The sequence below is a fragment of the Aquarana catesbeiana genome, linkage group LG05 (assembly GCF_042186555.1).
Source record: "Aquarana catesbeiana isolate 2022-GZ linkage group LG05, ASM4218655v1, whole genome shotgun sequence".
Classification (NCBI taxonomy): domain Eukaryota; kingdom Metazoa; phylum Chordata; class Amphibia; order Anura; family Ranidae; genus Aquarana; species Aquarana catesbeiana.
In genome coordinates, this window is record NC_133328.1 from 238,515,465 (window position 1) to 238,540,210 (window position 24,746).

The window sequence follows — 24,746 nt, forward strand, 5'->3', positions numbered from 1 at the left end:
GATGCAAACAGATGGGATCTTTGGCCCATATTTGGTGGAGCTGCCCTAAGATCAAAATATTTTGGAGGGAAATATTGAGATGCATCAGGAGGATTACCAGGGTCTAGTTACCTGAAGATCCTTGGGTATGTCTATTCCATGGAGTAGAAACTCCAGTGAAGGAATATAGGAACTCGATCCTGATACATCTGCTAGATGCAGCGAAAAGTCTGATCCCAAAAAAATGGAAGCTGGTAGATGGCCCAAAAATAAGTGTGTGGCTCGAGAGAATAGATGAAGTCTACAGGTTAGAAAATCTTAGATTCTCAGAGGAAGGAAGGAGGGAGAGAGGGGTTCCTTTAAAAGATGGGAAAAATGGAAATTGTTCAAACTGACTAAAGAATATAGTGATGTAATGGTCTAGGGGAAAGGGGGAAGGGTAGGGAATGTGAAAGAGGGAGGGTTTAATTTAGGGGAAGGTAGGGAAAGGGAGAAGAAGTTGTGTTTTGTATTTATAATTTGTAATACTATCCCCTGGTGTGATTCCAGGGGTAACAAGGTTGTCTTTTTACCCTGTATTTGATATGAAAAATAAAGAATAAAAAAAAATTGGTCACCCTCAAGACGGTACTTTTGGTGGTGATCACTACGGCAAGGAGGGTTAGTGAACTCTAAGCCCTTTTTGCCAAAGGTGGCCTCTAAGTTTCATAGAGACCAGGAAATTATTTTGCCTACCTTCTGTTCGAGTCTTCTGAGAGAACAGGAACAAATTTTTCATAAATTGAATGTTAGGTGTGTCCTTCAGTACTTAGTACAAAACAGTTTAGAAAATCTGATTCCTTTTTTTTGTTATTTTCAGGGGCTAGGAAAGGGTCCAGAGCTTCTAGGCATACAATAGCCAGATGGTTGAGGTTAGTCATTATTCAGGCCTATGTGATCAGGGGGCTGGAGCCCCCGAAGGGTATTAAGGCACATTCCACCAGGGCAATGGCGACTTCTCAAGCAGAGTGGGCTGGTGCTTCTCCGGAGCAGATCTGTAGAGCTGCAATGTGATCCAGCTTTGCCACCTTCGTGAAGCACTACTGGTTGGACCTGCTATCGGCCAAAGACCAGGCCTTTGGGCGTAAAGTGCTGTAGGCAGTAATCCCACCCTAAGGTAAGGTGCTCGCTTATCCTCTCTATGGTGGCTGTCCTGAAAGATGAACACTTACCGGTAACATCCTTTTTCAGGACCGCACCGGTTCCCACCCAAATTGTGAACTATCCTTGAGAGCTCATCACATGAGACCGTCAGGTAAGATAAGTTAGTATGACGTATTCTTGTCTCCCCCAGCTGGCCGGAGGTACTCATTAAGAACTGAGGGGCCGGTGGGACGGTGAGGCTTAAATCTTGCAGTATAAGGCTCGATTCACACCTATGCATTTTTAGTGCTTTTTGCATTTTGCAGATTTGCACTACAGTCCATTTAACATGGTTTCCTATGGAACACGTTCTGTAGTGCAAATCTGCAAAATGCAAAAAGCACTAAAAATGCATAGGTGTGAATCCAGCCTAAGGCAGTGTTTCCTGAGAAGGGAGGAGCCAAGGTCTCTATGGTGGCTGTCCTGAAAGACTCCTGGAAAAGGATGTTACTGGTACGTGTAACTCCATATTTTGTTTTTGTTTTGTTTTTTGTTTTTTTGTTTATTGTCCTCCTCTGGATAAACGTTGGGTATAATGGGTCACTTTTTTTTTACAGGTGACAGAAGTAGGTCTGAGGCCAAAAAGACCACAGTTCTGTCCATAAAGAGGACCTGTCTTGGCCCATCACAAGAGATGTTTATCCCTTGTGATAGCAATGCAGTTCAATGAAAAAAAAAGTGTGTGTGGGGGGGGGGGACAAAAAAGGTTGATACCCCCATTCCCTGTGTTCACGTGCAACTGTGCATACATGTCCCTGTGCATATGTAAACGATGATTGCACACGCGTGATATATTGCCACGAATGTCAGAGCAAGATTCTAGCATCAAACCTCCTGTGTAACACTAAACTGGTAGCTTGTAAAAGCTTTAAAAGTGTTACCTATGGAGATTTTCAGGTACTGTAGTTTGCAATTTTAGAGTGAGACACGTTTGGTATCTATTTACTCAACATAGCATCATTTATATTTTGCCAACAAATTGTGGGGTTCCCCTTAGAATTCCTACCAAGCCCGCTTGTCCAGGAAAGGGAGAGCAGCATGCTCACTGTCCTCCAAGTACTGGACTGGACAACATGCCTTTCAATATTGTGGGGTGCTATCCAAAGTGGGGGCATCAAATCCTCCTCCCCTTGCAAGGCACCCTTGACCCAGTGTTGAGGGACAAGGACCTCTTCTCACCTCAAATATTTAATGTTTTTTTTTTTATTTAACTTTATTGTAAGTTAAAGGAATTGTTTAAGGTGTGCGTTTGTTTTTAACTTTGTGGGAATGGATAAGGGGTTAGTGATATACCCCTGTACTAATTACCCTAAAGGCAGAGAAAGGGCCCTTGTCCCTCAAAATTCAGAGAAGGTGCCCCACTTGCAAGTTTAAAGCCAATATTTAAAGGCATGTGGCTAGTACAGTAAGGGGAATCGTTCATGCAGAACCCTCCCTTTCAGAGTGCATACCCGGATAAGGGTCAAGTGGAATTTTCAGGGAAATCAAATTGTGTAATCACAACGATCAATGAAAATGATACTGTTACAATACACTATGTGCAGCTTTGAAAGCTTTCTCCTGTTTAAAGTATTTGTTTATTTTCAACGTTGCCCTTCAAACTGCATGACCATAAACTCTTCGAGGGGGAGAGAGAGTAATTCTTATATATATGAGAGAGAGATAGATATAGATAGTTTCTCACAAAAGTGAGTACATACCTCACATTTTTGTAAATATTTTGTTATATCTTTTCATGTAGCAACGCTGAAGAAATTACACTTTGCTACAATGTAAAGTAGTGAGTGTACAGCTTGTATAACCAAGTAAATTTGCTGTCCCCTCAAAAAAACTCAACACACAGCCATTAATGTCTAAACCGCTGGCAACAAAAGTGAGTACATTCCTAAGTGAAAATGTCCAAACTGGGCCCAATTAGCCATTTTTCCTCCCCGGTGTCATGTGACTTGTTAGTGTTACAAGGTCTCAGGTGTGAATGGGGAGCAGGGGTGTTAAATTTGGTGTCATCACTCTCTCATACTGGTCACTGGAAGTTCAACATGGCACCTCATGGCACAGAACTCTCTCAGGATCTGGAAAAAAATTGTTGCTCTACATAAAGATGGCCTAGGCTATGAGAAGATTGCCAAGACCTTGAAACTGAGCTGCAGCACAGTGCCCAAGACCATACAGCGGTTTAACAGGACAGGTTCCACTCAGAACAGGCCTCACCATGGTCGACCAAAGAAGATGAGTGCACCTGCTCGGCATCATATCCAGAGGTTGTCTTTGAGAAATAGACGTACGAGTGCTGCCAACATTGCTGTAAAGGTTGAAGGGGTGGGAGGGTCAGCCTCTCAGTGCTCAGACCATACGCCGCACTGCATCAAATTGGTCTGCATGGCTGTCATCCCATAAGGAAGCCTCCTCTTGATGATGCACAAGAGAGACCGCAAACAGTTTGCTGAAGACAAGCAGACTAAGAACATGAATTAGTGGAACCATGTCCTGTGGTCTGATGAGACCAAAATAAACGTATTTGGTTCAGATGGTGTCAAGCGTGTGTGACAGCAACCAGGTGAGGAGTACAAAGACAAGTGTGTCTTTCCTACAGTCAAGCATGGTGGTGGGAGTGTCATGGTCTGGGGCTGCATGAGTGCTGCCGGCACTGGAGAGCTACAGTTCATTGAGGGAACCATGAATGTCAACATGTACTGTGACATACTGAAGCAGAGTACAATCCCCCTCCCCTCGGAGACTGGGCCGCAAGGCAGTATTCCAACATAACGACCCCAAACACACCTCCAAGATGACCACTGCCTTGCTAAAGAAGCTGAGGATAAAGGTGATGGACTGGCCAAGTATGTCTCTAGACCTAAACCCTCTTGAGCATCTGTGGGGCATCCTCAGACAGAAGATGAAGTGCAAGGTCTCTAACATCCACCAGCTCTGTGATGTCGTCATGGAGGAGTAGAAGAGGACTCCTGTGGCAACCTCTGAAGCTCTGGTAAACACTATGCACAAGAGGGTTAGGGCAGTGCTGGAAAATAATGGTGACCACACAATACTGACACTTTGAGCCCAATTTCGACATTTTCACTTAGGAGTATACTCACTTTTGTTGCCAAAGGTTTAGACATTAATGCCTATGTGAGTTATTTTGAGGGGACAGCAAATTTACACTGTTATAAAAGCTGTACGCTCAGTACTTTCTAACTAAGTGTCATTTCTTCGGTGTTGTTGCATGAAAATATAGAATAAAATATTTACAAAAATGTGAGGGGTGTACTCACTTTTGTGAGATACAGGTGTGTGTATATATATATATATATATATATATATATATATATATATATATATATATATATATATATATATATATATATATATATATATATATATATATATATATATATATATATAATATTATAAAAAATATTTTGTAGATTTTTTTTTTTCCCCCAATTGCCAATTTTATGCACATTTAAAAACTTTTTTCTAATCTTCCTTTTTTTATTTTAATCCTCTTTCAGGCATGTGGAAGAATTTAGTCCTAGAGCAGTGTATACTAGTGGAAAAGCTAGTAGTGCTGCAGGATTAACTGCTGCTGTTGTAAAGGATGAAGAATCACATGAGTTTGTGATTGAAGCTGGAGCTCTGATGCTTGCAGATAATGTATAAAATTCAATTTTTTGTTTTTCTCTCACAAAAGCATTTGATGACAGAAGCATCATTAGGCTTTTTCCTACAGAGAAAAAATCCAAAGGTTTATCTTGCATAAAGTTAAAATGTAAATTTAAAGGATAACTCCACTTTTGTAAAAAAAAAAATATAGCATTTACAACTGCTACATAAGCCATGTTGTAATTTTAGTGTTAAAAAAAAATTAATTCCCTTTCAACTTGCAGCCACTAAATTTCTGTAAAAATGCATTGTGTTATGGCAAGCTGGAGGCCTTCTGCACACAGTTGGTATACAGCTCTTCCCTAAAAATGTAATTTCCTACTTGTGATTGGCTGGCTCACTGATTTTCCCAGATGTCTGCACTGAGTGAAGTAAAATTGTAGACATCCTCTGCAATAGGAATTGGCCAAGAAAGGAAAATTTATGCTATTAATTTCCCTTTTCCTGGCCTCCTCCATTTCCCATACTATGGGAATGTAGCTAGTTGTCAGAACTAAGGGAAGGAGGATAAATAAAACGTACTTCCAGACCAGAGGAATGCTAAGAACACAATTGAATTTAGAACTATGAGAGGCTTGCAGAATGGGTGACACAAAAGCGAGTGCCTGGATGAAGCATCCACCAAATGCCTAATGGGCACTGATCGAACTACAGCTCATAGCTACCCAAATCTTCACAGAGACCTTGGTGAAGGCAGACCAAGATGCCTTCACCCTTCAAGTTTAATGAACTTTTATCTCTTGAAGGAGGAGTATACCATCTGGATGGTCTTTATTAGCCATGGCGCTATAACCATGGACAATGCAGCAGCTCCCTTCTTTGGACCGTTTGACAGAAATAGGAGATTCTCCACAAATGAAAGGATCCCTGAGCAGGTATGCCATAATCTGTGCAACCTATCCAGTGGATGACCACCACCTTTTTCTGCCTTTTTGTAGAAGGTATGGTCGAATTTAACTCCCAGTCCTGATGGAATAGAGTAGAAACTTCAGGAAGGAAGTCGAGGCGTTAAGATTACTTTGTGTAAGATTTGAATAAATGGCTCCCTAGCCAAAAAAGCTTGCAATTTGGACACACTTCTAGCTGATGTAATGGTTGTAAGAAAAGCCACCTTCAATGTGGGATGTCAAATGTAACCTGCTTCTCTAGGATGAAACCGAGGAGACTTCAATCATTGCAACAGCAGAAGATCCCAGACCTTGGAAGTCATGATCTTTTTGGAGGCACAATTAAGAAGATTTCCTTAATAAACTGATCCACGAAGGAGCGAAAAGACCACTTTTTGCTGGTTAGGGCTGAAAGGGTTGAAATTTGAACTTTTAAAGCCTGATATCTTAGACCCCTGTCAACTCAAATCAAGAAAGATTAGAATATCCAAGACTGAAGGATTTAATTAATCTATCTCAGAATCGGAGGCAAATTGTGGGGTTTTTTTTTGTTTGTTGTTTTTTTTCCCCCTCATAATTGAAAATGTGGTATTGGTGGATACCATTCAGGCCTTCAAACAAAATGTCCACGAACTTGTGTGGAACACCCAGATGAATAAATCCTGTTAATTTAACCTCCATGCCTTTAAACATTCTTCTGGGATTGGGATAGAATAACTCCCCTAATGACAGCAGATCTGTTTTATGTGGAAGATGCCAAGGTGGAAACACGGGCATCTTCAGAAGCAGTGGGAACCATATTCTCCTGGACCAAAAAGATACTACTGCAATATTGTTTACTTTCTGTTTTGATCTTTAACACCTGGATAGTTTTATGCAGTGGGAAGAAATGGATAAATTAGTTGAAAATCCCATTTGGGTTGAAAAGGCATCTTGTGCTATAGCCTGACGACTTCTGAATCCGGATTCGAACAGTGTCGAGGGTGTTCTCTGGCAATCAAGTCAATCTGTGGTGTCTTCCAGGTATAGAACCCTTCTGCAGGTAGTGCAAGTTCAGTCGTCTACATTCTTTGCAAAAGATTGGCTCAGACCATCTGCCAACAGGTTCTCTGACCCCAGAAGTCAGTTTGCTGCTAAGGCTAAGACCTGTCCCTATGCCCACTGGAAAGTCACTGTTGCTACACAAAGGTTAGGGATAGCGTTATAACAGAGAAATTGCATACAAATCTGTATGACTATACTCTTAAGCCTAGTACATGCATGGCCAAATGTCGGTCGGCATCGACCGATTTAATAGAAACCAGCCGATATTTGAACCATGTGTACTGGAGTTTGTCCTTCTGTCAAAGGGGCATACCCAAAAAAAAGGTCTGCCGATTGGCTCCAGGTCAGTGCTTTCAGCCAGTGGCCAATACTTTATTATCTGAGTAGACTTGAGTAACACCTTATTTAGACACATTTGATACTCCACTGTCTTGTTTTCCTTGATCTTTACCTGCTGTCTCAACAGTGGTAAGAGGGCCTCACTGGATGCTGTTAACACTAAAAATGTTAAACTCAGGTGGGGTATGGCTTAAATTTTTTTTGTGGACTTGGTACTCTAGACAATGATTGTGCTTCATCTTTGTAGACTGGCATCTAATGTATGTGTGATCTGGGAGCCAAGACGCAGCAGTCATTAACCCCCCTGGCGGTATTCCCGAGTCTGGCTCGGGGTGGATTTTCAATACCAAAAGCGGTATCCCCGAGCCAGACTCGGGATTGCATCGCAGGATCCAGGAAGAGTTTACTTACCTTGTCCCCTGGATCCTGCGATGTCTCCCTGCTGTGATCGGCGAGCTGCCGTGTCTCGCTCGATTCACAGTGCCGAGCTCCGTTCCCTGCGAGCGTTGCGACGCATGGGGACGGAGTTAGGCGGCAAATTCAAACTGTAAAACATACAGTATACTGTAATCTTACAGATTACAGTGCTGTATCAAATAATTTCACATCCCCTTTGTCCCTAGTGGTCTGCCCAGTGTCCTGCATGCAGTTTTTTATATTGTTAATACTGTTCTTTCTGCCAGGAAACTGGAGATTGTCCATAGCAACCAAAACTGTCCCTTTACATCAAAAGTGGCTTTAGACCAGCTAGAAAACAGTGATAATAAATTAGAATCACTCGCAGAATTGAGTGATAGTCATTTGTGGGGAAATCTGTCACCAAACACTAAAAGTAACGAAAGCGACAATTCTGCAACTGAGCAAATTTCAGTGTTTTTGATTTGATTACATTATTGAATAATTTTTATTATTATTATATTATTTGTTATAATTATTTATAGTTATTTATTAAATTATAATTTTTTATTTCGTTTTTCAAACTTTATCATACCTGGGATGTCTACTAGACTCTTGTTTGGACAGATTTAAGTGAGTTATTCCTAAGAATTACAGGCCTACAATATAAAACGCCAAATTTCTGTGCAAAATAATGGTACCGCTTTCAGCACCTAAAATCTGAAATGATCATACCGCCAGGGAGGTAAAATTTCTGTATGTCGGTCCACCCCAGAAGATCTGTCAAATTAGGGATGGAAGGAAGATAACTTGGCACAATGATTTGTGATCCAATTGCTGTAGAAAAAATGGAAATGCCTGCAATGCAACCTTGCGAGTTTGCCCATGGAATCATCAGATTTTGAGAAACTGACCGTTCCCCTAGGAAACTACTACATGACCTTGCTGATCATGGCTCCAGAAAGATCAACAATTTTGGATACCTTGCTTGAAGTGAGAAGGACATTTTCTGTGTAGCGGTACCACCGTGGGGGCTGCTGATTAACTCTATACCCCACTGGCTACACCGACTCTGCAGATCCTCTTACCTCCATTCTGCAATGTGACGTTAGCAATGAGAAACTTGCACAATAGCACTGAACCACTCAGAACAGTTTACTAATATAAGTAATGGAACACAATGAAGAGCATGAATAAACGCAAATTATAATTGACAATTGTTATCACTTAATGCACATACAAAGAACTTAAAACCTTATATTCACCTTAAGGAGTGAGGAGTTTTTTTTTTTTTTGTCTTTATAGCGCAAAAAATAAAAACCGCAGATGTTCAAATACCACCAAAAGAAAGCTCTATTTGTGGGTAAAAAGGACGTCAATTTTGTTTGCATGGTCGTGTGATGTTGCACCAAATTGTTAAAGCAATGCAGTGCCGAATCGCAAAAAGTGCTCTGGTCAGGAAGGGGGTAAAATCTCCTGGGGCTGAAGCAGTTAAACCAACGTTTTTAATACTCCACTTAGTCTTTCTACACAGAGTTCACTGTTTCACTCCAATGCCTCGTACAAACGATCGCACGTTCCGACAACAAAATCCATGGATTTTTTCTGACAGATGTTGGCTCAAACTTGTCTTACATACATGCGGTCACACAAGGTTGGTCGGAAATTGCGAACGTCAAGAACGCGGTGATGTACAACACGTATGACGGGACTAGAATAGGGATGTTCAATAGCCAGTGCGCCACCCTTTGGGCTCCTTCTGCTAATCTTGTGTTTATCTTGCGTTAGTAGAAGTTTGAGAGCCGTTTCGTGCTTTCCAGACTCGTGCTTTTCCGATCTCCGGTTTGTGCTTGTGGGTTCGTATCTGTTCTTCAGTGCGTGTAGTCAGTTTGCATTTGTTTGTCAGTGAGAATTATTATAGTACATATTTGATATTTAAGTGCGTTCTTGTCTGCTCGTTTCTGATTTTCAGCTCGCTCTTCTCAGGCCTTGCTGTTTTTCAGTGCTTTCTGTTAGTTCGTTCTGACCAGCCGACCATTTTTGAAGCCATGTTGCGGTTACGTACTCATTGTAGAGTTTGTGCTGTGCAGGGGCTTGTTGTTGGGGTTCTTACTTTGACCCAAGCTCAGTCCATGAACAGGGTGGGGAGGAGTTCATGGACAAGGAATTGGTTGCTCCAGCATGACCAATTCTGTCATATGCCTTTTGTTGAGGGAGATCTGTGAGAATAATCCTGATGATTTCCGGAATTCTCTCCGGATGACAGACCCCGTTTTTCACCGTTTGTTGGCTTTGCTGTCCCCTTATATTAGCAGGCAGGACACCTGCATGCGGCAAGCCATCACTTCCGAGCAGAGGCTCGTCGCCATGTTGCAGTACTTGGCGACGGGGAGAAGTCTGCAAGATATCACGTTCTCGACAGGCATCTCCCCCCAGGCTCTGGGGATCATTATTCCATAGACCTGTTCTGCCATCATTCAGGTCCTGCAGAAGGACTATATTAGGATAAGATTTCTCCTTTAACATCACATTCTATGTATTTAATGTTTGCTAATGTATTGCTTTAATCATTCCCTAATTACCATGATCGTAATATGCTGTGAATGTCCTCATGCATGCTGGAAGTTTTTAATGCTCCTCTTTTGTCCTTCATGCATATTTGCCTTCACAAACCTCCCCAGCATGCTATCCTGGGCCCATATCCGCCTAGCCTAGTCACTTAACAATGTATTTTGTCAGATCCATAGTACTGCTTTACCCTAAACATCCCCTAAAATGTGTACAAATTATATTTGTGTGCTTAAATTCATGCAGAGTGCCAGAGGCTTTTTTTGGTTCCCAAAATAATTTGTAACCCTCCCTCCACCCCAACCGCTAAGTCAACCGATACCAATCCTCTATCTGCTGACTTTGCCCAACCCATACACACTATACCTACCTCTTTTGTGGTCATATTTAAGGATGAATTCCCCAAAGCATGTAGTGAAAAGGCCTGCCTGTATACTTTTCAAATGGTACTGTTTAAAGTTTTTTTTTTTTCTCCTATTATCTTGATAGGTAATTGCAGAATGTAAAAAAAAGTGCTTCAATTAGGACGGTGTGTATTTCTATTTTTGTATTATGATTACTTCTTACCTGTCCAGTGGGCTGCCAACAGTTTAAAGAGGGGTTGGCCAAAGTAAAACACATTATTTCTGCATTCAGCTCTCAATGAAGTGGAGAGGATTACCTGTCCAAAACCTCCCCCCCCCCCACCCCACCCCCTAAAAATTTTTACAATGGGCCATCAGAGGGGGGGAGGAATCTGATAAGTGGAACTTATATTTTGTCTTTAAATAATCGACGGTAAGGCCTGATGGTAAAGGACTCTCACCAAGCTTCCAGAACTCCATGCCTTCCTGCCTGGGGTGGGGGCTGCTGTGGTCCGGGCCGGTGGCCAGGGTTGTTCTTGAAAGCCTATGGAGTATGTGCCCCTGGAGTGGCACTCCAGGGGTGCCATAAAATCGCTGAGAGTGGCAGTCACTTTGATTTGAGGCACCACGGTCACTGCACCATAGAACACGCTTTTTTAGCACCTGCCTCTTGGGCCGGGCCTTTTGGCTGGGACCAGAGGAATTTTTTATTCCTGGCCGGAGGGCCTGGTCATTGTTTTACACAATGGCCACCTTTTTCACTCTCCTCTCCACTATCCCTTCCCCACTTTCTTTTATTTATTTTATTTTTTGATTGATGCCTATGTTTTGTCACTTAATGTCTTTTTATGTTTTTGTACATGGTTTTGTCTCACTGTGTGGCGAGTAGGGATGAGCTGAACACCCCCCGGTTCGGTTCGCACCAGAACCTGAGAACGGACCGAAAATTTGCACGAATGTTAGAACCCCATTGACGTCTATGGGACTTAAACGTTCAAAATCAAAAGTGCTCATTTTAAAGGCTAATTTTCATGGTATTGTCCTAAAAAGGTTTTTGGGACCCGGGTCCTGCCCCAGGGGACATGTATCAATGCAAAAAAAACTTTTAAAAACGGCTGTTTTTTCGGGAGCAGTGATTTTAATGATGCTTAAAGTAAAAAAAAGTGAAATATTCCTTTTAAATATCATACCTGGGGGGTGTCTATAGTATGCCTGTAAACTGGCACGTGTTTCCCATGCTTAGAACAGTCCCTGCACAAAATGACATTTTTTAAAGGAAAAAAAGTCATTTAAAACTGCTTGCGGCTTTAATGTAATGTCGGGTCCTGGCAATATGGATGAAAATCAGTGAGACAAATGGCATGGGTACCCTCCAGTCCATTACCAGGCCCTTTGGGTCCTGTATGGATATTAAGGGGAAACCCGCACCCAAATTAAAAAAAGGAAAGGCGTGGGGCCCTCAGGCCCTATATACTCTGAACAGCAGTATACAGGCGGTGAAAACAAGACAGGGACTGTAGGTTTGTTAAGTAGAATCTGTAATTTTGAACTGGTACATTTTTAAAGTGTAGCTCCAGCCAAAAAATCTGTTTTTAAGCTTTTTGGAAAACATAGGGAAGGGTTATCACCTCTGTGACATTTGTTTTGCTGTCTGTGCTCCTCTTCAGAAGATTTTACCTCACTTTTTGTCCCAATGACAAATGTTTTTTGAAAATGTGGGGTTTTTTTTCTGGCAAAATCTTTTTATTGAACAAAAAGGAGAAGATTACATACAATCGGTTGTTTTGACAGTCATCCAAGTTAATGAACCAGGTTATCAATTATATATGTACAGTTGCTCCCTTTACTAATATGAATATTGGCCTAGTACCATAACATTGTTATCATATACAGCCATTCAACTCTACATATCATGCGAGGTATGGTAAAATCATCATTATTAAAGCGGGGTTTTCACCCAAATTTTGAACATTATCTCTATGCATTCTCTTCCTTGCCTAGATGCTGACATGCTGTGTAAAAAAATTTAAATCGCCGTAATTACCTTTTTCTTTCTAATCTTCTTAGCACTTCCTGGTTTTCCTCCCATGGGAGTAGGCGTGTTTCTAGCCTCTCCCAGACCTCCCACAGTCCCCTGGGAGCTAGTCTCAGGCTTCCCAGCATGCATTGTGCAAACAGCATCATCACAACATCTCGGTGAATGCTGGGAGCACAGCATTCACTGCATCCAGGAAATACATGCTTGTTGGCTTCAAATGCCCACAATGAAGATGGAAACCGCCTTCAGTGAATTTTATAAGTTATTCTTTACAACGAAATCGGAACACAGGCGGACTTATTACACAGAACATGTGAGTAGATAATGATGAGAAGAAAAGTTTTTGAATGAACTCCAAAAAAAAAAAAATGATAGATAGGTGGACCCCCGCTTTAACACTTATTGTATCCATTGTGCGATCAGATTGTAGGGGATGGGACCAAATAGTAGAGATCTGGGTTCCATTATATTTAATTGTGTCAATGAGGGGGGGTTAGTTTAATCTATCATGTTTGGATTTTTGGTTATAAACGTGTTTCGGGGGTTTTCAGCCACCTATCCCATATCTTATCGTACTTAGATGGACACCCCCTATTAGAATACATTAGTTTCTTGTATGGCAGAACTTTATTGATTTCTGTTAGCCATTGCACAAATTCCAGCGGATTAGGTCTCATCCAGAATCTGGCTATGATTTTACGAGCAGAGAAGAGTTTCGTGTAAAAATATTTTGGTGAATTTATCAAGATCTGGATCTGGAAAAATTCCTAGAAGGCATGGCTTTGGCTGCAGTGTGATGGGGGAGCCCATTTTATCATGTAAGAACTGTACCACCTGCATCCAGAAGGCTTGAATCTTGGGGCATTTCCACAATAGGTAAAAATAGGAACCCATTGCCTGACCACACATTAGGTTGGTTGCTTTTATATTTAGAAACTCTGAGGTGTGAGGTATGCTCTATGTGTTATAAAAATTTGCGTTAAGCGGTCCGATAATTTAGGTGACACTAGTTTGCAAGTATCAAGTGCATCACTCCACTCAGAATCTTCTATAGGGCCCAACTCTCCCTCCCACCTGGTCTTAAGTGCGTATGCAGATGAAGTTGCTTGAGGAAGTGTCAGCATGCTGTAAAATTGCGAAATCAATTTCTTTGGGTCCAGGCATTTTACTGCTGCCAGTAGGGGGTTATCATTCAAGTTTAGATCATCTAAAGGAAACTGTGCACGAAATGCGTGTCGTAATTGTATATAGCGATAAAACATTTGTTCTGGTAATGCAAATTCCGTTTTTAAACTATTGAAATACTTCAGTTTTCCATTTTGAGTGATTTGAGCCAGGTAAACTATTCCCTTTGAACTCCATACTTTGTTGTTGTGTAGAAGGTTAAACTCTGGTAGGGATATATTATGCCAAAGATGAGTGCAGCTATGGGGAGACATGACACTCATTTTATCAGAGGCCATCTCCCACACCTTTCTGTATTGGTATAAAAGTGATTTACGGTCCTTCTTTTGGCCCTCGTCTCTGTCTTTACCCGTTATCGCTACCAGGAAGTCTAGGGTCTGTCTAGTCAATTTTGGACAAAGAGTGTAGAAATCTATCTCTATCTATTTTATCAATATGGAAAATCTGTGAAAGCTGGGCCGCTATATAGTATGCATTAAAATCAGGTAACGCCATTCCGGCAAGATATTTTAGTTTGTACCAAGGGAGTTTGTGCCTATTGCTGCCCCAAACAAACGGTTTGATGAGTCTCAAGTATTTTGAAATGCTTTAGCACCAAATACACCGGTGAGTGCCAAAGCATATACAGAACCTTTGGAAGAAGGACCATTTTTATTAAATTTATTCGGCCCATCACTCCCAGTGGGAGACGGGCCCATGCCTGTGTCTTTTGTCTAAGCATTTCCTGCATTGGTGTAATATTAAGCTGTATGTAGTCTGATGGGATTCGGGTGGTTCGTATTCCCACATACTTTATGGTGTTTACTCTCTGTAAGGGAAGTAGAGCCCTATCTTTAGGTGGTGGAAAGCTGTCTAGTGGCAGTATTTGGGATTTGTTCCAATTAATCCTTAGTCCAGAGAATGTGCCGAAATGTTCTATAAGGGCCAGGGCTATTGGTAGGGAATCCTTAGTCATCAAGATACAGCAGGGTATCGTCAGCATATGTGCTTATTTTTTCCACTATCTCTCCCCTCTGTAGGCCCACTATTCCTGGATGTTCCCGTATAGCTATTGCTAGAGGTTCTGCCGCCAGTGCATATAGCAACAGTGACAGTGGGCACCCCTGTCTCGTACCCCTGGATAGAGGGAACTGCTCCGATGGCCATCCGTTTGCCAGAACTCTCGCCACTAGATCCTGATACAGAAGCTGGATCCATTTTATAAATCTGGGACCTAGCCCAAACCTAGCCAGACAGGTCCATAAATACCTCCATTCGACTGAGTCGAAAGCCTTGGCTGTGTCCAAGGCAACGACTATTCTGGACCCAACATTGTCATGTTTCGTCTGGAGATTAATAAACAGCCTCCAAAGGTTGAAGGACGTGTTTCTCCCTGGCATGAATCCAGCTTGATCCTCATGAACCAGCAACAAGATGACTGTGTTAAGGCGAATAGCAAGAATTTTAGCAAGAATCTTAACATCTACCTGAAGCAGGGAGATGGGACGATAAGATTCCGGAAGGTGTGGATCTTTTCCTGGTTTGGGAATTAAAATTATAGTAGCTTCCCTCATGGATGCTGGGAGGACTGAATTTTCAAAAATGGAGTTGTATAATGCTAGAAGTCTAGGAATCAATTGGTCCGAGTATGTGGAATAGAATTCCACAGGCAAACCATCCGAGCCCGGGGCCTTTGAATTGGGGAATGCAGCGATTGCTCTAGATATTTCATCTTCTGTTAAAGGGGCTTCTAGCTCTTTTTTTTGCTCTTCTGTTATTTTAGGGATTGGTAGGTCAGCTAAAAAAGACTCTATCAAGGTGACATCTGGAGCTGTAGTAGTGTAGAGAGCAGCAAAAAATTCTTTGAATAAGGATGCTACTCCTGTAGGCTCTGTTATCAAAGCTCCGTCATGTGAACGAAGGGAGATCACTACCGGGGGTCTCTCTTCACAGTGTACCATATACGCAAGTAGCTTCCCGGCCCTTTCTCCATATTCAAATGACTTTTGTTTATGGAAGAAGAGTTTGCGTTTGGATTTTTCATAGTGTAATTGGTCTAATGCTCTGGAACAAATTTTAAGATTATTGGCTTTGTCTGTGGTGGGGTCAGCTAAAAAGGCCCTCTCTGCTTCTTGTAAGTGTTTAATTGTGATGTCAGTAGTTATTTCAGAGGTACGTTTCAACTTATTGATACGCATGATAAATATCATGCGCGCATGTTTTTTAAATTTTTCCCAAACTATTTGTGGTGATGTAGATTCTCCAATAATCACAAAAAATTGGTCCCATTCAGTAGCAAGATCATCGTATTCTGGAAACCGAGTCAGCCAGAAGGGGTTCAGTCTCCATGAATTTGGAGGTCTTGTGTGTGACAGGGGGAGAGTGACCCAGTACGGGCAGTGGTCAGAAAGCGATCTAGGGTGAAATCCCGCTTCTATCAACCTAGGGAGTAGTATTTTGGATATAAGGATAAGGTCTATACGGGACATAGAGTTGTGTGAAGTGGAGAAGCATGAGTAGGCCCTTATTGTGGGGTATTTATACCGCTGTGTGTCGACTAATTTAAAGTCATCAAGTAGCCTTGCAAATCTTGTTGGGTGTTGGGGTGCAATTGTGGAGAGGGATCCGGTTAACCTGTCTAGTGTTGGATCCAGCACATTATTAAAATCACCGAGCCAAATAGCAGGTGTATTAGGGTACATAGCCATGAAACCAAATCCCTTGGTCAAAATGGAAAACTGAAATGGGGGTGGTACATAAAACGCCAGTAATATGGGGTCACCTTGTATTTTAGCTCTCAGAAAAACATATCTACCCTCTGGGTCGGTTTCCGAATCCTGGAGCTCAAAATGTGTGGTTTTAGTGACTAATATCGATACTCCTCTAGAATGTGTGGTATGTACTGAGTGGTAAACCCATCCCATCCATGGACACTTAAGTGTCCTCTGTACCGAACCTTCTGCATGGGTCTCCCCAAGTACCACCACATCAGCTCTTTGCTTTTTAAGTTGAGCAAAAACAGCTGACCTTTTTATTGGATCCCTAATCCCTCGCACATTCCATACTGCTAGTTTTAATGACGCCATGAGGTGGTGTACTTATAGGAAGCGGCTCCAGTATTCAGATCCCCCCCCCAAAATTGGATGGTGGTAGAAACAATCTCCAATACATAACTGTCAATAAAAGCGTAATTATTTCCCAATGTCCCCTAGAAAGATCGGTTTGTACATAGTAAAAGACTTTGCCTTGTAACCGTATGAACCATAAATCCCCCCTCCCCGCCCTGCATTGTCCACAACTGATGCGGGCTATTTCCCCAAACTGCCAACATGGCATAAACCTTGTCCAGCCTGAGAGGAAAACCATAACACCTAAGCAAATACTGAAAAGGTCGTCTGATAGCCGTACAGCGAACCCCATAATGGTAGCCGTGGCCTCAGCCATTATAGCAATAATCCAAACATGTCCTCCCAGGCTGGAAACTATGACTAGTGGGGCGGCTTTACACTGCATAACGTAGCACTGAGTAGGACTATGCTCACTATTACTGTGAGCTCCCAGGCATAGTGCTTCCCTCCGCCAAGGGAAATATTGAGCAAACATTTTCAGAGAACAAATGGTGAAAGCATAAATGACCCAAAATTAGTATAAAAATTAAAGGACTGTTTCCCCCACCCCTCCCCCCCGTAAACCTCGTATAGTGATACCAAATTGCTATACTATGCAAAAATTTCCCACTCAACTATGTAGGAGGCGTTACACTAAAGAAGTCATATGGGTTGCTCCAGGCATAGTTACTGGTATAGTGCAACTCCTCATATCTCAGAGGCAACAGTCTCAGGTATGCGTATCAAAATGCAGCCTGCCGCTCGTTCCCCTTATTTGGGAATATTTAAAGGCAAAGGACACATTATTGTATTTTAGTGGTCTTACGGCCTGTTCCAGATATGGTTGCTGGTAAATAGCTTCCCTTTACACTGCCGGAGCAACAGAATCAATGAGCAATGTCTATATGCAGGCTGTTGCTCCTTTCCTTTTATATAGATGCGCATAGAGGTGCAAAGTAAAGTTGCTATAATCAGGCAGGCATGCACACTGCCCCAGACATAGGCTTCCTCCATTCCATGAATAGCAGTAACAGAAAACATTGTTTATATGTGAGGCATATCCCCCTTTCTTTAATAGAGAATTGTTCAGGGGTGTACAGCTGATGCATTAAGAAGGCATATTAACTTTGAGAATAGCATCACGTATTTTATATGTTTGATGCGGAGTCTGCATTTGGCTTCCATAAATGTTTTGTGCTTACGCTGAACTTCCGCCGAGAAGTCTGGGAATACAGCGATTGTTTTGTTACCGAAGGGGATATTGCCTTCTTCTCTGCTAAGGCGAAGTATGGCATCCCGGTCTTTGAAATTAAGAAATTTGGCTATAAATGTGCGTGGGGGCGCTCCAGTTGGTGGTGGTCTGCCCGACATGCGGTGCGCCCTCTCCACAACAAATGTGGGGGAGAAGGCCTCTCTGCCATAGGTGTCACACAACAGTGACTCAAGGAATGTGGTAGAATCACCCCCCCTCCGCTCCCTTGGGGAGGCCTATGAATCTGAGGTTACATCTTCTGATTCTGTTCTCTAAATCATCCTGCTTTAGCAGGATTTGGTTAACCTGCAATTGTATAGCATCTGTGGATTGTTGAAGGGGGGGGGGGGGGAGTCCTCCACTATGCTAAGTCGAGTCTCAGCCTCAGTGACTCTGTCCCTCAATTTCTGGAAATCCTGTCTCACCAATGAAATATCCACCTTTACCTCTTCAATCCGGGCTGAGTGTAGACTGACATGAAGCCACCACTTCCTGGCATATGGTTATAGCTTCAAGTACCTTCGCTGTGTCTGCATTCACAGCGGCCTCCTCTCCCCTCGTGGCACCGCCATCGTGCCCTGGGGATTCTTTCTCCTTCTCCTGTCGGCGGTACTGCTCCAACATGGAGGTCGTTGCGGTCGGCTTCTTCGGTGGTGACATGATCCCAGTAGTAGTGTGAGGTAGCTAGGGTCGTTTTGGGGTCTCAATATTCGGCTAGAATCCTAGGATTTGATCTCAAGGATAGACTGTCGGCGGAGCTCCACTGCCTTGCGTCCTATCCCATGCCGCTTCAGGCCACGCCCCCCGAAAATGTGGGGTTTTAAGTGAAACAAGGATTGGTGATAAAGCATCAGTGGAAAGGAGAAAAGTTTTTCCCATATTATCTTACAGGAGAGAATTTCCCTTCCTATGGGGTAGATTTCATCTCACTTTCTGTTGTCTCCTTCCGTTTGCAAGTAGGAGTCGTTTGTAAGTTGGATGTTTGAAAGTAGGGGCCTGCCCTATATACTCAGCAGAAATTTGGGCCTTACATGTTGTTGTGGCCTCAACACTGTAAGCCCTCACAGGGCCCTGCTGTGAAATATTAGATCAAGAATTGTAATTACATGCCCCTGTTGAACAGGGGCTGAAAAATTGGGCCTTAGTCACTGGTGCTGGTGCCACAACACTGCAACCCCTCACAGATACTCTAGTTGGAGCGCCGGAACTAGCCCTGCTGCAAAGAATTGCATCAAAAATTGTAATTACATGCTCTTGTTAAACAGGGGCTTAAAAATTGGGCCTTAGGCACTGGTGGCGGCGCCCAGAACCAAAAATGTTCTTACAAGCTATCAGCATGATCATTGAGGAGGAAGAGGATAATTATTCAGCATAACAGGATAGTCACTCAGCATCCGCATAGGCAGTCTTTGAAGGGATCTGACATTTCAGAAAAAATTATTCGGTTACATCAGCATCAGGTGCTTGGTAGCTGGTGGTAATCCAAGACTGATTCATTTTTATGAAGGTCAGTCGATCGACCGAGTCGGTGGACAGACGCACCCTGTGATTGGTTACAAAGCCTCCAGCAGCACTGAATGTGTGTTCCGAAAGAACACTGGATGCAGGACAGGCCAGTAGCTCAATTGCATACTGTGCAAGCTCTGGCCAGTGATCCATCCTCAAGACCCAGTAACCCAGAGGATTTTCGGTGGGAAAGGTGTCCAAGTCTGATCTTGCCCCTAGGTATTCCTGCACCATGTAAAACAGACGCTGGCGATGGTTGCTGGAACCGATCATACCTTGGGGCTGCGGACTAAAAAATTGTCTAAATGCATTGGTCAGACGGCCACCTTCTCCACCGCTCCTTTAACTGACCAAAGCCTCAGCAACACGTTGTCCAGAAACAGGAGTTTGTAACCTCCCAGTCTCTGGGAACGCATTGCACAGACCTTTCTGCAAGGCCTCCCGAAGATGTTTCATCCTCTGCTCCCTCTGCGATGGCAAGATAAGGTCCGCAACCTTACCCTTGTAACGTGGATCAAGGAGGGTTGCCAGCCATTATTGGTCCTTCTCCTTGATACCACAAATACGAGGATCCTTACGCAGGCTTTGCAGGATCAGGGAGGCCATGCAGCGTAGGTTTGCTGAGACATTCGGTCCAGCGTCCTCTGGGTCACTAAGGACGACATGGTCCGCAGCCACCTCCTCCCAGCCACGTACAAGTCCATGTGTTTGGGACTGTAAATGATCCCTTAAAGACTGCTGCTGATGCTGAGTGCCAGGCTCCACCTCCATACTGACACAATCCTCCTCGTCCTCGTCCTCGTCCTCGTCCTCCTCGTCCTCGTCCTCGTCCTCCTCCTCCTCGTCCTCCTCCTCCTCCTCCTCGTCCTCGTCCTCGTCCTCCTCCTCCTCCTCCTCCTCCTCCTCCTCCTCTGCTAAGGAAGTCCTCCTCCTCCTCTTCCTCCTCGTCCTCCTCTGCTAAGGAAGTCCTCGTCCTCGTCCTCGTCCTCGTCCTCGTCCTCGTCCTCGTCCTCGTCCTCGTCCTCGTCCTCGTCCTCGTCCTCGTCCTCGTCCTCGTCCTCCTCCTCCTCCTCCTCCGCTAAGGAAGTCATCCTCGTCGTCCTCCTCGTCCTCCGTGTCCAGCAAGGCCAAGACATTGCCTTCCACATGCCGGTAGAGAGCCGGAATCGCCTTCCATGAGAAAAAGTGGCGTTTGGCTACCTGCCACTGAGGAACCGCACATTCCACAAACTCACGGAATAGGGCAGAGTCTACCAACTGAAAAGGTAGCAGTTGAAGTGCTAGCAATTTTGCCAAGCTAGCATTCAACCGCTGGGCATGTGGATGGCTGGGAGCGAACTTATTTCGGCGGTGCAGCAGCTGGGGCAGGGAAATTTGCCTGGTACAATCTGACGTCGGTGTACCTGTTCATTGGGACTTTCCCAACTGTGGAGGGGCAATTGATGGGAAACACGTCCACATAGTCCCACCCCCCCAACTCGGGGTCATACTATTATAACTAGAAGGGGTTTAATAGTATTGTGATGTTGGCGGTGGTGTCTGCGACATATGAGTTCCTCTATGTGGATGTGGGGAAGTATGGTCGGATGGTGGGGTCCTCACCCAGACCAAGTTCTACAGGCGTTCATCGGCTGGCCGTCCAGGCTTGCCCCCCCCAAAGCGCCCGTGAAGTTCGCCAAAAGTATCTAGAGTACTTTGCGGGTAGGGGTGCCATTAATATGCCACCAAATGTCTGAGACATTTTTTAAATTTCTTTTTGAAACAGCACTAATATTTAATTTGATTTACTGTTTGGGTTTCTTTTAGCTGTCTCCTAGGTTCGCCAATGGGCTTTTTTTTTTTTTTTGAAGCAGTTTCCGGATCCTTCTGTAGTGATCCTGTCCCCTCAATTTCAGGTCTGACCAGCGTTTCAGTTGATCCTTGGATCGCCGTCCCCCAAAATTCAGGCACACACTCTTCACAACTTTAGTCATGATCTTGGCCTTTCTCACATTTGGGTTTGGGTAAGGTCCATGCTTCCCATCATAGTTGGCCCTCTTCAAGATGTCCACCATCTCCACCATCTCTACAAAGAACATATTTGAGGCCTTCAATCTCCTTTGTGATCAGGACGTTTGTGACTACGGGCTTTTCTTGTTGCTGCTTCTCTCTGCATGCACCTGCTGTGTCTCCGCCATGTTCTCTACCCACTGCGCCAAAAGAGAAGGGGCGGGGAATACACTAGAACGAACATCGCGAGCTGAGTTTCACGCATGCGCAGAGTATATAAAGTGTAACACGCGTGCAACGTACGTACGATCTGTGAGCGGAGGAAGGAGTATCGGAAGCGACTATTGTTCTAATGAAGGTACATTATTTAACTTGGTGCATCAGTGGCCTATACTGCTTATTGATTGAGGCCTATATTGGGGCAAGATTAGGAGAGTTTCACCTGACATTAGGGTTTGTCTTGTGTTGTGTCTTGCAGAGAAAATGGATGGGTTCAAAGACCACGGTTTCCTCCCAATATTCATAGATAAATACAGAGAGCTGCCCTGTCTGTGGCAGGTCAAACCCCCGCATTACAATAACAAAATAAAGAGGCAGGCAGCGCTGGAGAAACTGCTGGAGTTGGTGAAGCGCAGGTCCCCATGGCAGACATCAACTATTTGAAAAAAAAAAAAAAATGGTGGCCTGAGGAGCACATATAATCGTGAACGTACTAAGGTCCAGAAATTCATGAGATCAGGAGCTGCAGCAGATGACATTTATGTACCCAGGCTGTGGTACTATGACAGACTGCATTTTCTGGCAGACCAGACTGAAGTCAGGGAAACCCTTCCTTCAACCCCAGCTGAGGCTTCCGACGTCCAACCTGGGCCTTCCCCCCAGGAAGAAGTGGAGGAGCCCAGCTTGAGCCAGGTATAGCATTGTTCAACATATTTATTGTCATAAAATAAATGATGTGAAATAGATATTAGTATTGCTCACTAATTGCTGATTTAATAAAGTGTTTTACATATCAATAGACAGTAGTAGCCAAAAAGGTTTGGGACAAGAATGACAAATGCTGGGCTCAGAATGATAGTCTTTTTTTATATTTGTTAACATTCAATTTGCAACAGTCATGAGCTGAAAATTGTGTGTGATTGAACAAAATACTAAAACTATGTCCCTTTTTCTTACACAGGAAAGCCTCAGCCAGGAGGAGGCTGTGGAATGTGGCAGCCACGAGAAGGCTATGGAATGTGGCAGCCAGGAGGTGGCAGGGGTTAGTGGCAGCCAGGAGGTGGCAGGGGTTAGTGGCAGCCAGGAGGTGGCAGGGGTTAGAGGCAGCCAGGAGGTGGCAGGGGGTAAGTAGCAGCCAGGAGGTGGCAGGGCCCAGTAGCCTGACACAATCTCAGGTCCCTCCCCTCCACCTTCCACAAAAAAGGGCCAGGAAGGGGAGTAATGGGGAGGAGGCAGCTCTTGGGTGGATTCGGGAGGCTAATGCCGCTCTCAGAACCCCCCTCGATCCTGAAGAGGCCTTTGCCTCCATGGCAGCCTGCAAAATGCAGGACATGGAGGAGGGCCAACGCATCATGTGTGAGGAAATCATTTATCTCGCATTAAAGGGTTGAGGGGCCAAATCACACCCAATACCCACCTGTGTGAGTTGGACCATCCTCCACCTCCTGCCACACCTCCAACACCACAGCCACAGCCTGGAAGCAAGTGTGTAAGCAAGAAAAGAGAGATGGCCTGGGTTCAGTCTGGTCTGGCAACAGATGCAGGGTGTTATATGACCACAGCCTGGGGACGTAGAGGTCATCTGCTGCTGTTCCTGATCTCTTGGAGTCCTGGACCGGATTGTGCTCACTATTATATGGACTCCTCAGGCCACCAATTTTGGCTGGCAAATAATTGATGTGTGCCCTGGGGTACAAAGGCTTCACCAACTTCACCAGTTTCTCCAGCGTTGCCTTCCTCTTTATTTTGTTATGACCCAGAATAAATATATATTTTTAATGCTTGCCTATGTGTTGTACTTCAAAAAGGACAGTTTGTGAGTAGGCAGGTACATTTCCAAAATACAATGTCAAATTAACAAGGGACACCAACACGAAACAACCAGATTAATAAATACAAGCTAATAATGGTGTTGTGGTAACTTGACACACAACGAGAAAAAAAAAAATCACTATAAAAACAAAAAAATAAATTATTCTGGAGATCTGACAAAACAAAAAAATTATATTCAGGAGATCATGAGAAATAAATACAGAAATCAGTTTGTGAGAACTCTGTGTAAATGAGCAGCAAAACAACTTCATTCTTCTAGCATTATAAATGTGCTAGAATGTGAATGTGAATGTGTGAGAATGTGCTGCATTAAACTATTTAAAAAATTGCAGCGTGACGAATGTGCTATCTCTTACGAGTGGTGGTTTTACCAGACCGAGCGCTTCCGTCTCGTAATTTATTCTGAGCTTGCTTGGTACTTTGTGTGTCGGAATTGTCTACACACGGCATTAAGGAGCTGCCTCCAAGTGCTGATTGAATATGGTCTTTATTCATGGACTTTTGTTACTCTTGAGTTTTTATTTGTCTTTTTAAAGTTGTCATCTACTTATTTACATCAACCTAGCGCCACTGTTTGTTTTTATTTTTTGGAAACTGTTTATCACGTCCAGACCTCTCCATGGCAACTTGATGCCATTAGTCACTGAGCATTAGGGATGGGCCGAACACCCCCCGGTTCGGGTCGCACCAGAACATGCCAACAGGCAAAAAATGTGTTTGAACACCGTTAAAGTCTATGGGACACGAATATGAAAATTCAAAAGTGCTAATTTTAAAGGCTTATATGCATGGTATTGTCTTAAAAAGTGTTTGGGGATCTGGGGATCTGGGTCCTGACCCAGGGGACATGTATCAATGCAAAAAAAAGTTTTAAAAACTGACGTTTTTTTTCGGGAGCAGTGATTTTAATAATGCTTAAAGTGAAATAATAAGTTTCCATTTTAAATTTCCTTCTTGGGGGGTGTCTATAGTATGCCTGTAAAGTGGCACAGGTTTCCCGTGTTTAGAACAGTCCGAGAGCAAAATTACATTTCTAAAGGAAAAAAAGTCATATAAAAGTACTAGCACTAGCGGCTATAATGAATTGTCAGTCCAGGCAATACACATAAAAGTTCATTGATAAAAACGGCATGGGATTTCCCCCACAGGGGAACCCCGAACCAAAATGTTAAAAAAAAATGCATGGGGGTCCCCCAAATTCCATACCAGGCCCTTCAGGTCTGGTATGGGTATTAA

At 43.5% G+C, this 24,746-nt stretch overlaps 1 protein-coding gene across 1 annotated transcript in view; it reads left to right on the forward strand.

The window, feature by feature from the left end:
- LOC141144695 (maternal DNA replication licensing factor mcm6-like) overlaps positions 1-24,746 on the forward strand; it is a 359,926-nt gene that overhangs the window by 218,747 nt on the left and 116,433 nt on the right. Inside the window, 1 exon segment of the mRNA XM_073630632.1 lies at positions 4,674-4,815. Coding sequence (XP_073486733.1) covers positions 4,674-4,815 — 142 coding nt within the window.